Source organism: Genypterus blacodes, unplaced genomic scaffold (assembly GCF_046128005.1).
Source record: "Genypterus blacodes isolate CSIRO-AG114 ecotype Tasmania unplaced genomic scaffold, CSIRO-AGI_Gbla_v1 ptg000090l_1, whole genome shotgun sequence".
Lineage (NCBI taxonomy): Eukaryota > Metazoa > Chordata > Actinopteri > Ophidiiformes > Ophidiidae > Genypterus > Genypterus blacodes.
The window spans coordinates 794,295-810,000 of NW_027466895.1; the positions used below are offsets into that span (position 1 = coordinate 794,295).

General features: G+C 46.9%; 1 protein-coding gene across 1 annotated transcript in view; it reads left to right on the plus strand.

Annotated features, from left to right (window-relative positions):
* Positions 1-15,706, plus strand: part of anks1b (ankyrin repeat and sterile alpha motif domain containing 1B) — a 117,547-nt gene that overhangs the window by 33,967 nt on the left and 67,874 nt on the right. Inside the window, exons 5-10 of the mRNA XM_076158846.1 lie at positions 4,774-4,926; positions 5,634-5,777; positions 9,953-10,028; positions 10,968-11,069; positions 12,811-12,933; positions 13,737-13,924. Of these exons, the coding sequence (XP_076014961.1) occupies positions 4,774-4,926; positions 5,634-5,777; positions 9,953-10,028; positions 10,968-11,069; positions 12,811-12,933; positions 13,737-13,924 (786 nt within the window). The remainder of the gene's footprint in view (positions 1-4,773; positions 4,927-5,633; positions 5,778-9,952; positions 10,029-10,967; positions 11,070-12,810; positions 12,934-13,736; positions 13,925-15,706) is intronic.

Sequence of the window (15,706 nt, forward strand, 5' to 3'; positions counted from 1 at the left end):
CTTGTTTTTTTATTGGGGGTCACTGAACTAGGATTACCTCTGCCTGATAAGCAAATTTTCCTCTCTCGCCATTAGCCAAATCGTTTCCCCTGAAGAGTCGTTACAGCCTAATTGTTTGCTGTGATAAATGGCGTCCTTTGGCCCTTAAACCAAGAGTTTCGTCAGCAACAGAAGAGGGCAATTTTGTCTTCTTACCCTCTTAGTGATGCGTGAAGCTGAGAGAGCAGAGGAAGATGCTGATCACCTTGGAAGACACCTAGATGCTGACTTCATCTGTGTGTGTGTGTAGGAGGAGCTGTTGTGTGTCAGTGGATCTATAAATACAGAATATTTTGTAGTATTCTGAAAAGGTCTGGTTGAAGGTTTTTACTGGCGTGCAGGGACGTGAGGGGGCGTGGCTTCTCTTCATCAGATCGGGGCACTAAACTTCGTCAAATCACTGTGGCAAACGTCAGCGTGCGCCTTTCTGTAGATCGCAGGCAAAAATCTGGGAAGTTTCCTGCGTGTTTATTGTATTCTCCCCATCCATCTTGTCTGCGGCGACGTGCATTAGTCAGCGTGATGAACTGAGTCCCACACTGGCTCGCACCCATCATCCAGACTTACAGCAGGCTGCACATTAGCCCATTTTCAACCATATTACTCAGCCCACGCACACTGTTACTCCTGTCACAGGTTGAGAGAGCGCGCGCGTGCGTGTGTGTGTGTGTGTGCATCTTTGTTTTATCGGGAAGAGTCAGACGGGGCACACAGTTTGTCTTGATGGCTGCTCTTTTTGCACAATAAGAGTGAAAGAACACAATATTTGCGCCCCGCTGTGTACAGTGGGTGACAAATGGCCACAGGAGAATATGAAGCAGGACGGTGGAGCTGTAATGAGTGTGAAAGGTCCTGTAGAAGAGGGGAATAATGGGAGAGATTGATGGTGGCCGAGGCGTGTGTGTGTGTGTGTGTGTGTGTGTGTGTGTGTGTGTGTGTGTAGGTGGGCCTGTTACACACCGCACCCAGCAGTGGATTGTTCTCGGTCTAGAGGAAGTTATTAGTTTGGCGGTAAAGCAGCTCCAGCCCACCATTTACCGCCTAATTGGTCCCAGTAGTTCCCAATCGCAGCTGTTTACTGTTTACTGTTTACTGTGTGTGTGTGTGTGTGTGTGTGTTTGTGTGTGTGTGTGTTTGTGTGTGTGTGTGTCCCTGCAAGCGAGGGGGCACGCTGACTGACGGCAGACGACAATGATTATTCATGCCGCGTGTGTGTGAGAGAGTGAGACTGTGATGGATCGTGAGAGATTGCTTTGTTTCCTCCAGGCCCTGCCGCTTTACGGAGACAAATGTGTGTTTTCGGTTTCGGTTTCTGCAGGAAAGTAGGCGGCGGGAACGTGAAATGTACATAAATATGGTCTTATACATTTTCATTAAGGTGAATATTCGTTGAACTTGTTGGTTGTGTTTGACCCCGGCGGTGTGGAGGTCAGCCGAGGCCTCCAGCCTGTTGGTCCTGCTGAAGTAGAGCAGATGTGGTGAATGTGTGGGAACCTGTGGACCTTCTCCTGTGTGGGGCCTCTGGAGTCATCAAACTAAGGGTTATAGTGAGTGTGTCTATCTGTGTGTGTGTGTGTGTGTGTGTGTGTGTCTGGACTAGGTCGAGTATGTCCCCCAGAGCTGCAGATACTTGCCAGGAATGTTTTCTTTTCCACCACGAGAAGGACAGAAGGTTATAACATTCCTCTCTCTCTCTCACTCACACATACACACACACACAAAAGAAGGAGCCTGTGTGTGCGTGTGTGTTCGAGCAAGTAAATGTCCTTTTTTCTCATTCATCATAGTACCTAACTTATTGCACTTCTACTCTAGCTCTAGTTATGCTCTTAGCTGTTGGTTTAGGAAGGAAATGCGCTTACGATTTCTTGTGACCTGAAGTTCTTTTATCTACCTTTGTTGAACACACTTATTGTAAGTCGCTTTGGATAAAAGCGTCTGCTAAATGACCGTAATGTAATGTAATGTAAATTTGTTGCATGCGTGGACCCCCAGGTGCAGCAACGCCTTCTGGGAGCCTGCGGTCTGGTTGAACTAAGGCGCAGGCAGAAAGACCAGGAGGTCGACGCTTGCACTGTGTGTGTGTGTGTGTGTGTGTGTGTGTGTGTGTGTGTGTGTGTGTGTGTGTGTGTGTGTGTGTGTGTGTGTGTGTGTGTGTGTGTGTGTGTGTGTGTGTGTGTGTGTGTGTGTGTGTGTGTGTGTGTGTGTGTGTGTGTGTGTGTGTGTGTGTGTGTGTGTCGTCATCTTCAACAATTGTCAACATGTGACTGCGTCCTCCCTGAGAACGGCACTCTGGGAAAATCCTGACTCGCTACGCCCACTGGTGCCATAGCATCTATTTAAAAACGTTATGTCACACCAATCTCCACACTGCTGCCGGCCGTGGGCGCTTTAATTAAAGGCAAACTCGCTCATTTGGCCGCGAATCAAAACGCACTACAGCCCTGAGTGAATATTGCGAGCGGAGTGTGTGTGACTGTTTGTGCGATTGTGGGAGGCGGTGAGGTGTGTGATACGGAGAAGGGAAAACACACAATTACAGTGTTTTCCTTTACGCAATCGTTTTCCCTTGCAGGGAGTTTCTTCCTCAGGCCCGCTAACCAGAGAGGTCAGAGGTCAGTCGGTAACTTCAGAGCAGTAATCCAAGAACCTGATCGGGATTCTGTGCCTTGCTCAAGGACTCGGGTCAGCCAGTTCTACAGACGAGACCGTTTAAATGAGCTCACATCTTTGACTCCATCATTGATTCTTTGGTGGCGGTTTTGTTTGTAAAGGTCACATGTTGGACTTTCCCGATCCGGGTTTGAGGAATGCTGCGGCATAAATCTAAAGGTGGACATTTATCAGATGGATTTTCGAAGGAGTGAGGAATTGGTCAGTCGGCTGTTAAGTGTAGCACGCACGCACACACACACTCTCTCTCTCTCTCTCTTATCCTCTCCGTTCTCCTTTGCGCTCACTCATCTTGTCCTCGGGGACATTCACTCTATTTCACACTAGTAACTGCTTCTCTCTCTCTCTCTCTCTCTCTCTCTCTCTCTCTCTCTCTCTCTCTCTCTCTCTCTCTCTCTCTCTCTCTCTCCACACGCCCCTCTTTTCCTTTTTCCACATTATCCATTCATGTGCCGTAAAAACAGAGACGGGCCAAAACGATTTTGCTCACCTTTGCAGAATTTATTGACCCTCATTTTAATGCGAACGTAAATGAATAATGAGCAGAGTTCATAGCAAGTTCAGTAGAACATCAGTGATGTAAACGCAGGGTTTCTCTCCTTTATATCATCTGATTAAGCAGATGGTTGTTGGTTTGAGCCCAATTGGCAGCAATAGGCCGAGCCCCAGATGATATTGGAAAGCTGTCACAGTGAGCTAAATGGAAACCCAGTACGGGGAGTGTTTCTCTCTCTTTCCCGCCTCCTCCTCTACTTCCTGTCTCTCTGTTTTTTGGCTCTGTCATTCTGTTCATCCCTTTGTCGCCCGCCTCATGTCGGCGAGTTTGTGTTTTCCATATCTTTAAGCTGCGTCCGTGAGCTGCAGGCAGATTGGAGTCGTGCCTCGACAGTGAACAGCCACAATCTTCTTCTCATGCCAGAACCCTGGTTGGGAGGGTGTGTGTGGCAATTAGGACGTTAAAGGTGCAATCCGTGATCTGTGTTTGAATGACTGTATGGCTCAAATGATGAGGATGTTTGTTTATAAGCTATGAACAAAACAATTATATATGTGAATATGTCTGAATAAGTGTAGGCTTAATTGGCAATAAAAGCTATTCGGATTCTGATTCTGATATTGATATTTGCTAAATGGTCAATCTTATGTTTATTTGTACATCAAGTGTGGCCATATTGGGTGATTTTCCGTGCGTGCGCGCGTGCGTGTGTGTGGACACCATGGGGGCTTTAACTCACACAGAAACGAGGAGCAGAGCAACTTCAGTGGGACAATTTCCAGTCTCTCCTCCTCCAACATAATCACCCAGGCTCTTCATCTTCTATCTCCTCTCTCTCTCTCTCTCTCTCTCTCTCTCTCTCTCTCTCTCTCTCTCTCTCTCTCTCTCTCTTCCCCCCTTTTTCATTCTTCTTCTGTTTTCCCCCCCAAAGTTTCATCACCTAAAACAGTAAAGTTGGCTGAAATCAAAACCAAATATTGATTCTATACAGTGACAGATGTAGAGTATAAACCGGGTGCTGTAGTAGAAGTTTATGTTGCCAGATTGCTCAATTGTCAGCATGAACACTCTTAATCCTTGTAAGGCCTCATCTCGTCTCCTTTCTCCCCCAGCACAGCTTTCCATTATCTCTCTTTCTCTCTCTCTTTTTCGCCTCTATTTTCCTCCTCTACCTCTTTTCTGCGGTCACTACGGAGCTGTTTTCACACAAGAGTTGAGGAGCCTCTGGGGCCACCAGTACTGTTCTTGACCTGACTAGGGGGCCACAGGGGGATCAGAAAATGGACACGGTTTCCTCTGAATTCGAGAGCATCCCAAGTTCAAAATAGCCTCCAAACAGACACACACACACACACCCCTTTCTCCTTGAGTCATACATCACTGGAATTACATATCCTGCTTGTATTGTCATTACAGAGGTGAAACAGCTGCTCCACATGTTAGACCTGCGTAATTTACTTTAAGTGTTTTCATTCAGCTGTTGTTCTTTCTCCGTCCTTCATCCACCGTTATTTCTCCCGATCGCCCACCTTTCCTTCTAATTGCCCCTCTGCCCTTTCCCGCAGAACCACGAGAGGGAAACGGCGCTCCACTGTGCGGCCCAGTACGGACACTCAGAGGTGGTGTCGGTGCTGCTGCAGGAGCTGACGGACCCCACCATGAGGAACAGCCGGCAGGAGACGCCTCTGGACCTTGCAGCACTGTACGGACGCCTGCAGGTCAGTGGGTATATATAGACGAGACGATATATATATATAAATATATATATATATATGTAACATTTTAGGACCCATCCTGTTGTTTTCATTATGGTTGATTAAACGAAAAATGTGTTGAGTACTCTGAAAAGGATGAGAGACACACACACACACACACACACACACACAGACACACACACACAGGGACATGCAAATCCATGCTGATGTCCATTGCAATCACACATTCTCTCTTCTAAGGTAATTGCACTCAAGTCATACAGACTGATAGTGTGAATGAATAATTTATGAAAGCAGCAGTCCACAGTTCCTCTCTCTCTCACTCTCTCTCTCACTCTCTCTCACTCGCTCCCTCTTTCTGTGTGTGTTTCTCTCTCTCTCCCCGTGCATTATAATGAGGGGAAATCCCTGTGGCGGAAGCTGCTGCTTCACAGAGATATAGAGTGAACGCAGGGCCCAAGTTCAGCATTTACTCACACACACACACACACACACACACACACACACACACACACACACACTCAAGATATAAACAGTAATACCTCAAGAAGAACAGAAACAACCTTAAAGATCAGAATGAAACTTATTGAGATTTTGTCATGCTTGATATGCTTTTGCGTACATGTGTGAGCCCCAAAATCATCCATGTGACCCAAATGTAACCTTTCCCGATGAGTCATCTGAGTGTAATTCTGCCTTTTTGTCCCCAGGTGGTGCGCATGTTGGTGTGCGCTCACCCCAACCTCATGACCAGCCACAGCCGCCGGCACACTCCGCTTCACCTGGCAGCACGCAACGGACACCTCAGCACCGTCCACACCCTGCTGGAGGCCAGCATGGACGTCAACTGCCTGGTGAGACCACCACAAATGATGCTTCTTACGTGTGACCTCTGACCATCTCCACCTCGCCCAGCACTTTACTATTTTCACCCCACTCTTGTGCCGCTTTAGATTGATCTGTGTGTGTGTGTGTGTGTGTTAGTGTGGTCAGTGCTTGCCTCCTGTGGTGTGAAGGTGGGAAAGGGATGAATAATTGATTAGAAGGAAAGCCCGAGAGGAGCAGCAGCAGCAGGAGGAGGAGGAGGACGACGAGGAGTAGAGGACAGGGTGTTCTGAGGTCCTGAGAGTTCACCGTGTCCTCTTCCTCCTCTCCCTTCCTCTTCGCCATAATCAGCGACGGTGATGGAAACAGTTCTCTGGTCCGTCCGTGCGGTCAGCGGGTGCTCTTGCCTTTGTCTCGACCCGCTTGCGTGCCGCGTGTTTGTCTCCGCCGCCTTGTCAAAACGTGAGCCAGGCTTCCTCGTTTCTCCGCCAAAGTAAACTGGATCTTCGTCTTGGCTCGCTTGTTAAAACAGTAGAATGTAGGAAAGTGAGAAAAACCTCCCTCTCTCTCTCTCTCTCTCGCTCTCTCTCTCTCAGTATTTACATGTACTGTACTATTTGCATACATTGACATTGAGCGACTGTTTGCTGACCTCAGTAAGAGTGTTTGTCATGACTGTGATAATGAAGCTAGTGTTTACTGATCGTTTTGGCAATTTATTGAAGAAAAGCTGAATATTACAAATAATTGAATTCATTATATGTTTATTGTTAAGTTCACCTCCCACCCCAACTGCAAATGTTATAATTATTACCGTTGATGGTTATTTTCTTAATATTTCTTTGAAATCTATCACCATGTAGCAGTTACAAAGTATCATTTTAAGATGTTCCTGGAGTTAAAGTAATCTGATGAGAACTAAATAAAACTAAATAGGAGAATTAAAGCTAAACAACTGACAATGTTTTACAATTCATTACGCAAGCTGTCTTCTGCAAAGACTTCAAACACACACTTTGTTCAACGTGATGATTACTAAATTTGTTCTCCCATCATCCTTCATAAAGTTAGCTCATTATCCTGAGCACCGCTGTCTGCTTCATTTGCAGTCTGAGTTAAGAGAAAATCAGATTTATTGTTGCTGTCTGATTTATGGAGACAGTGAGTGATCATCCAGTCTTGCGTTACAGAACAAAGGAACACAGACCTGCTGAGGCTGCTTTTCATCACCTCTGGTAGCACTGACACACCTCAGACTTCACCGCTGGTCAGTAGCTGATAGATTGGAGGCTGTGCGGTAATGTTTACTGTCAGAGCAACACAATCACACTTGATGTTGGTTTGGTCCGGAAACATATGGCAGAACAGATGCTGCGTCCCTTCTTCACCTGATTGCATTAAGTGTTTCTTTATATAAAAGTTAGACATGTACGCCTGTCTGCTCTTCAGTTTGACACTGTGGATCGTCTGTGTGTGTGTTGGCTCTTGAGACATCAGACAGTAACATCTTCAGCTGCACGCCAAATATGAGCTTTGTTGTGTTTCTGTCACGTTGAGGGTGAAGCGTGACTCAGCGTCATTGGTCCTATCTTGCCTGCCTTCTCCTCTTGTTGTAGGCGATGTGCGTGCATGCGTGCGTGTGTGTGCTTGTGTGTGTGCGTCAGATCTTCATATCTGAAGAGGTGAGCAGTGTTTCTCTGCAGAGATTTGGCCTGAAGCTCCTTGTGTGGTGAAAGATGAAGACAAACACACCTTTGATTTGCACCATCCTCTCCCTCTCTCTCTCTGTCTCTCTCCCCCTCTGTAATTTACGCCTCTATCTCCTGCTGATAATAATGCACAGAGCAGCACAGCCTCTTCCTTTGATTGGCCCCTCTGCTTCCCACCGCTCCCTCCTCCGCTCTGTCCTCCTTCTCCCCTCGTGTTAGGCGCGCGGCGCTCCCGTATTATCTCCAAGGCCACCAGATCAGAGCCGAACTGTTGACCATGCAGAGGATGCGGTGGCTAGCTCACAGATGGCCGTGTGTGTGTGTGTGTGTGTGTGTGTGTGCTTGCATGAGAGAGAGAGAGAGGGAGGGAGGGAGAGAGAGAGGTCTGTAATTGGAGTCAAGACTATTTGAGTGTGAATGAATTATTAAAGAATCTCCCTCCTCTTCCTCTCTCTCCTTTCCTCTCTCTCTCTCTCTCTCTCTCAATCTCTCTCTCTCTCTCTCTCTCTCTCTCTCTCTCTCTCTCCTAATTTCTCTCTCTCTCCGTCTGTTTCCCTAATAATGAGGGGTAATCCCTATGGAGGAACCTGCTGCTGAGTGGGCAAGTGGCCAAATGCAGGGCAAAAGTTGACTATAAACACACACACACACACTCATGGAGGCTGCACAGTCTTCTCCCGACCACTTGCATGAAGCTGTTGCAGTCATGGTTGGCTCCGTATCTGCCAGCAGCCTGGGTCATCATCTGTTAAGGACCCGCTCTTCAATTCCTGGAAGCTCTTGGTGAGAGAACCGCCTGCCTCGTTTCCTCGTGACATCACGCCATCACAATCGCCATGGGAAACGGGACGGGAGCGGCGCAGAGTTGACCAGGGGGAGGTTAGAAGGGCAAGTGGGGCGTGAATGTGTGTATGTGTGTGAATGGGAAGTAGAGGCGGGGGGGTTGTTTCCTGCACTCCCAGCTCCTCCCGCTTGCATGTGGGCAAAAGTTTGTCATCCTCAGTGCAGCTCCCACAGTGGATGAAGCTGCAGACCTGCTCGCTCATGTGCTTTTGCTTTGGATTTATACCTACAATCCTCTCTGGGAGGAGTTGTAACCGTTGACCTTTGACCTCTTGAGGGGGATATAGGAGTTGCCGCATTTCCACACCGGTCCCTGAATGCGGGCGATGACACGTCTGATGCAGAGGAAGCAGAAAGGGTACGTGTGTTATTCCCCCTGCAGAGGACGAGCAGCAGTGGCAGAGTTACATTTACCAGCATCCATCAGGAGGCCTTGGCCGTCATCCAAGCAATTTTTCTTCATTAAAGCTGAAAATTTGGTTTGGCGTGGGTTACCATTGATGTTGCGAGGAATCCGTGCATGAAGGATATGACACGTCGGGCACGTGTGTGTCGCTCGCTGCGTGAGGTTGCTGATCTGCATCTGTGTGTGAGGCTGCGTTCAAGTTCAAACGGCCCCGATGGATATTTGTGCTTGCAGCTAAATGTTTAGTGTGTGTAACTGTCCTACATACGCCTGACATTGGTAACAAAAGCAATGCGGTTGAAAGAGTTAAAGCAAGAATAAGTGTCTTGGAAAATGCTTTGACCTTTCCAAACCATTACAACATTATATTACCAATGATAATGGAATATAAAATGTGATATTTTGTCTGTCTTGGCCTTTACATTTTCTTGCATTCACCACAAATTCCTCAGGGTATAACGTATACATAATGCATCTACAGGAGCTGCACATTGTATTTGCTCTGGTATTAACTCAGGCACATCTCCTCCTACACCAAACACATTACACAGGATGAGGATTGAACTTGTAATTGGACATTGTAATGTTCTTTATGTCCCCCTGACCAAGCATTTTACACTGTAGTACTTTTTATCTGGCATTAATGGTAATAGCTTAATGGCTTTTCCTGACCTGAAGAGTTTTATTTTGAACCTGTTAGGCAAATACTTGTGTTCCTTTAGTGTGACGTACTTTGCAGGTTCACCAGGAAACGCGGCGCCAAATAACAAGCTGCAGACACATGTGACATCGCACCTCTCCGTAGTTTCCATGCGTTGCGTCATGTCTGTTAATACCCTCCATTAGTATCACTGCAGGCTGACACCAGCATCCACAGCCTGGGATGAAGAGGGGAAACTGGGACATTTCTGCACGGGGGCGTCCGCTCTCTCTCCCACCTCTTGTGAAATGTGTTGAAATCAACCCGGGCTCACGCTGCGTGAAAAAGAATGTGGCTGTCGTATCTTTAGTGGGTCTGGAGAGAGAGAGAGAGAGAGAGACAGAGAGGGAGATCGTGGAGAGAAAGAGAGAGAATTACATTAAAATACTGTGTGGCTTTTATTTTGAAATGCCGTTTGTACCTGGAAATCTGTGTCTCCCTCATCTATTTTTGTCTCCCTTTACTTTTTAAAATGATACAATTCTCTCTCTCCCTCTCTCTCTCTCTCTCTCTCTCTCTCTCTCTCTCTCTCTCTCTCTCGTCCAGACGGAGAATGGCAGTGCCCTCCATGAGGCAGCTCTCTTTGGAAAGATGGATGTAGTTCGCCTTCTGCTTGACTCAGGTTGGTCTATAAATGTCTCTTACCTTAACAAACTTGTGAGTGTGTGTGTGTGTGTTCCCTTTCTTTTCTAATCTAAATTTTGTAGTCATGTAAGAACAATTTGTATATTCACAGCACATGCAGCCACTATTGTCCTTTAATAGCCCCCAGCCCCCCTCACCTTCCTCCAGCACTTCCTGTTTCCTCCAAGACTTTCATGTTCATTTAGCTAGGATTTTATGAACATCCTGGATCAACATTGCCCTGTGCCCGCCTGGTTCAATCACCTTAAACCCACACACCCTAAACATAGGCTGTGTGTGTGTGTGTGTGTGTCATTGTCAATCATATGCTATTAAGGGAACGAGCCCAGGATGTAGAGCTGTCAGAACTTCCTCTCTGCATTAGGGGCAAATGGGTTTTCTGACAGACGTTTATCTGAATGTACAATTTAATCAAAGACCGCATAAGGAAAGTCTATCATTGAGTTGTCCCCTGTTATGAAAGTGCTCAGGGAAGGCCCCCTTATCACCATGAGCCCTGAGCCTCTAAATCACTGCCTCCGCCCCTGTCAGGAGAGACGACAGCTTAGAGAAAACGGTGTTGTAGACGTTAATAAAAGGCTTTATGAATTAATAAAATCCCACATTCTTCCTCCGATGGCTGCGTTTCAGTCAACACTGCTGAGTGGAGGCTTGTGTGTGAGTTGGTGTGTCAGCAAATCTGAGTGTCTGTCAGTGTGTGTGTGTGTATGTATTTAAAGTTATCTGGGTGTCTGTAAGCAAGAGTCTCTCTCTCTCTCTCTCTCTCTCTCTCTCTCTCTCTCTCTCTCTCTCTCTCTCTCTCTCTCTCTCTCTCTCTCTCTCTCTCTCTCTCTCTCTCTCTCTCTCTCTCTCTCTCTCTCTCTCTCTCTCTCTCTCTCTCTCTCTCTCTCGTTCTGCGTGCTCGTGTGTGTGTCAGGGATCGACACCAATCTGAGGGACTGTCGGGGGAGAACAGCTCTTGACATCCTGAGAGAACTTCTTGCTCCGAAATCCCAGCAGATCACCGCCCTTATCCAAGGTAGCGCGCACACACACAGACACACACCCACACACACACACGGTTCTCAAAAATTCAGTTTTATTCAAAATTAATAGTTTCCAGTTGCTATGAAGCAGCTGCACAGTGATATGAAAAGCAAAAGAAAATTCCCTTTCCAGGGTCATGATGTGATTTGAGGTGTGTGTTTTAGAAGGTGAAAGTAATTTTTCATTTCATTGTGACTTTTAACGTCCTTTCCCACCTCCACTCCTACGTCTCTGCCTCATGAATAAAGACGATTTGAGCTGCAAAGTCACAAATGTTCGCTGATTTAAAGAGAAAGATGTGAACGATGGTGACAAAAGCATGAGAAAGCCAAAATGAGCTGTGATTTGGTGCCAGCCAGGAGGTGAAGATAGACAAGCGGAATCCCAAAATCCCAGCAGGATCCCAGGAAAGCTGCAAATTGGCTCCAGCAGACACAAAGCCAAACAGGAAACACATCCAGTTTCCAAATGTTTTTTTTCTTATTTAAGTGAATCAAACAACATCAATCGCCTCTTTGGATATGGTATGAATGATCCTCGTCGAGATGTTAAGGACGTCCGTAAATAAGGAAGAAGAAGGAGGAGGAGGAGGAGGAGATGAGTGGGCCACCTGTAACCTTTTCAAAAACGTCAGAATCTGTGAGACGCGAGCGACCACGGCCAGATTACAGTCATCAAAACCTCATCTCAGCAAACTGGGGCTGGAAATAGATCGATTTGGACCGAGTCACAACAAAAGTGTGTGTGTGTGTGTGTGTGTGTGTGTGTGTGTGTTAGAGTGAGTGAGGGACAGGGAGGGAGAGAGAGAGAGAAAGGACACAGCTGTGACTTGGTGAAAAGATCAGCTGCATGCCATTTCCTGTTGGAGAGGAGATGGAAAAGGACACACACACACACACACACACACACACACAGCAAAAGAGTCATTTAACTCAATTGTACCAGCTGAGGGGCCTTCTGGTTGCTGCCAGCGCCTCGTTACAAATAAATACTTCACTTGTTTCAGCGCGAGTGATTCGCTGCCGTGTTCAGATTCATTAACAGGGGTCATTAACAGTAAAGTTTTACCGGTTATGTACTATAATGCAGTGCTACAGCAGTAACACACACAAACACGCACACCGGGCTCTGTGTGTGTGTTTGTGTGTGTCAGCTGGTGTTTATGGAGGATCTACTGACAGACGATTGAATCTAACTCTGTGTGTCTGATACACATTCCTACACTGGGCTGTGATTGCATGCAAATGTGCCGATGTATCATAATTATCGAGGCCGGGGCACACACACTCACACACGCACACTCTCACACACTCACACCTTAACAGCATTAGGACTTGTTAGGGCTCTATAGGGAAAGTGTGTGTGTGTGTTTTTTGGCCACTAATGCCTCCCTTTAACCACTTTATTATGAAGTCTTCTATTTCATTTTCACTCCCACACCTGAAATCCCTCTGTGTCTGTCTCTGTGTCTTCCTGTCTCTCTCTCTGTCTCTCTCCTTCTTTCTCCTCCTGATTTTTAATGGAGAAGCTGTGAAGCCAATTTGCGCCGCGCAAATCGAACGCAGCACAAGCTGTTCACCACGTGGACGGCCTGGCTCTCCAATCGATCCGCTAAACGTCTCTCACTCCTTCCATCCCATCGCTCTGCTCTGGCTCCATCACTCCCCTCTGTCTCTCACTCACTCTCTTTTCGCCCACCTCATCTCTCCGTTTCCCTCTCTCTCTCTCCGCAGAGTATATGATGGACGAGGTGGAGAAGTGGAGCATTGCAGAGGAGCCTGTCCGCAAGTGTCCCGTCCCTGCTCCCCGTGCCTCCGTCCCCTCGCCGTGTGCCTCCCCTTCGCTCAGACCCAAAAGTGAGCACGCACACACACACACACACACACACACACACACACACACAGGCACATCCTGATGCATGCTCAACCACAATGCAACTAAATTACTGTACATTTCTGACCAAAAGAGGAAGTGAGAGACAAATCATATAGGGAAACACATTTTGTATTAATAACAGAATGCATCATAAATATTGATCATACAAAAGCAGCTTAATCATTGTTTTGTGCTTCAAGATGGAGGAAAGTAAATAAATTCACAATATATATCACAGTCACTCATTTTGTGGCTTTTATAATCTACATTCTGCTGACATTTTCACAGTCCAGCGCGCCAACAGCCCTTTGTTTACCCTGTGTACTGCTGCCCCCTGTCTTTACAAAGGGACACTGCAAGAAGCCGTCACTCCCTTCCTCTCTCTCCTCCCCCTCCTCCTCGTCCCTTCATTGACTGTCAGCACATGCTATAATTACCTTGATTACCTCTGGGACAGTAGCAGGGAGGTGAGAGGAAGCGATCAGCGCTGTGTGTTTACTCCTCCAGGCAGAGTTGACGCGGGGACGCAGAGGGTCAAAGCCCGTCACTTCAGCCCCTGCAGTTTGATCCTGGTGATGAATCACAAAAACTGGATAGATAACAGTGTTTTTGGGTGGTGGGTGGTTGTACAATGAGGAACGGATGCGGAAAGTGCCTCCCTGTTCCCATTACCCATTCTCATCTTGTGCGTGATAATAAGAGAAAACGGCTGTGGCAGAAATTTTGACAAAAAATGATGACACACGGGCTGGAATCTCAAACTTTGACACATCTTTTCCCCTAGACGACGCCGTTACCAGCGAGCTCTCCAAGCTCCTCCACGAGATCAAGATATGCCGGGACAGGGATTACTCCTTTGAGGAGCTGTGCCACACCATCTCCTCGCACTCCATGGACAGCTTCGGCAGCGGGCGGCTCTCCGATGAGGAGCGAGCCGACCGGCCCAACGGCACCCTGACCCGCGGCGGCAAGGTACGGCACAAACGCACAAGGCCACAAGGAAGGAGGCCCGGGTGGATACGATTACTATCCACGCTTAAAAATGTTCTGATGGGTTTTTAAAGGATGTGTAATAAGTGGTGAGCTGGAGCTGTTCCCAGAATTCCTTGGGCGCAAAGGGATGTGACACCCATTATCCGGGTTGATTAAAATGTGCATTTAAAAGCTAAATGTTGCATTAAACATCCCCATTGTTTTCCACTCTCTCAGCTCTTTGTCCCCAGAACTCCAGTTTAGCTCTTCTTCGGGTCATTTATTTGCGTTTAAGCCGCTATTACCGTATTTTGGACCACTATCTCGCCGTTATCCCGAAGCCACTGGAGGCCGACTTGGCTTCCATCCAACGGACCAGCTCCAAAAATATAAAAGCGCATCTTAAACGTGTCATACAAGCAAACGTGTGCATTCATCATTCTTTATCATGAGCAGGCGAGTCAGTGGTTTGATTTACTGCTGGAAAAAGCTAAGCATAAATCTTTTTGTGTGTTAGAAGTTATTTTTCGTATTTGTGCCTTTTCCTAAATAAAAATAAACACGTAAACTTTTACACTTTTATCTTTCTAATTATATACATCACGTCATACATAGAATCCAGATGTGTTTTGCTGCAGTCTGTGTGCGTGTGTCACGGAATGTATTCTGTGCTTGTAGTTCCTCTATCTCGCCGACAGAGGGCAGCATCATCCAAAGCGACGAGCGCTCCCATATTGGCTTGTCTTTGTTATTTCCCTCGCATAATGAAACGTGTATTTGCAGTTTGTTCTCCCTTTCTTCTCCTTTTCACACTCTCTCCTGCTCCCACACACACACACACACATTCAAAGGTAAACACATTTGCAGACTTATATTGGAACAAGCTGAGCAGAGAATTACTGCTGTGCTCTTTGTCTCTCAGTGTGACGAACAGCATCGGTGGTTTTCAATTCCGATCCCTGGGGTCATCTATTACGCTGACCCACACACCTGATTCTATAGACCACACACAAACACACACACACACACACACACACACACACACACACACACACACACACACACACACACGTAGAAGCATCCAAAGAAGAGTGCACCCCCTGTGTTTTCATGTCTTGCTTGCTTATTCCAGCACGTCTCTTTCTATTTCTCTTGACGGCAATCCCTTACAGCTACACCACGTGCGCACACACACACACACACACACACACAGTGACAGTGATCAATAGCTCATCATTTTTTCCATTACTCAAAAATGTTATATGCTCGAAGTGTGTGTGTACAGTACTGCAACATTCAAACCTGCTTAGGCTTTGAGACACACACACATACACCCACACAGACACACACCTCTGCTCACTTATGCTGTAATTATCTCTATCCGTCTCTCTTCCTCTCCCTCTCTCTCTCTCTCTCCCTCACTCTCTATAAGTACCAATTTGTATTCTATTACTGACATTCTCAGCATTCTCAGTGTGTATGTGTTGATTTGCACACATACACACACACACAGCAACTGTCTGTACATGTGGCCACAGCTGTTAGCGCTCTCTCTCTCTCTCTCTCGCGCTCTCGCTCTCGCTCTCTCTGTCTCTCTCTCCCGCCGTGTCTGTCTTGCATGAATAAAACATGCAAATACTCACGACATGTGTTTACTGCTGTTGTTTCTGCAGGAAAGAGTGAGTCGTGTAACCTTGGTACCTACACTGTCTGAGTGCAGGTGTGTGTTTGTATATGTGTGTGTGTGTGTTCACTGCTCTCGTGGCACTTTGCACTGATTTC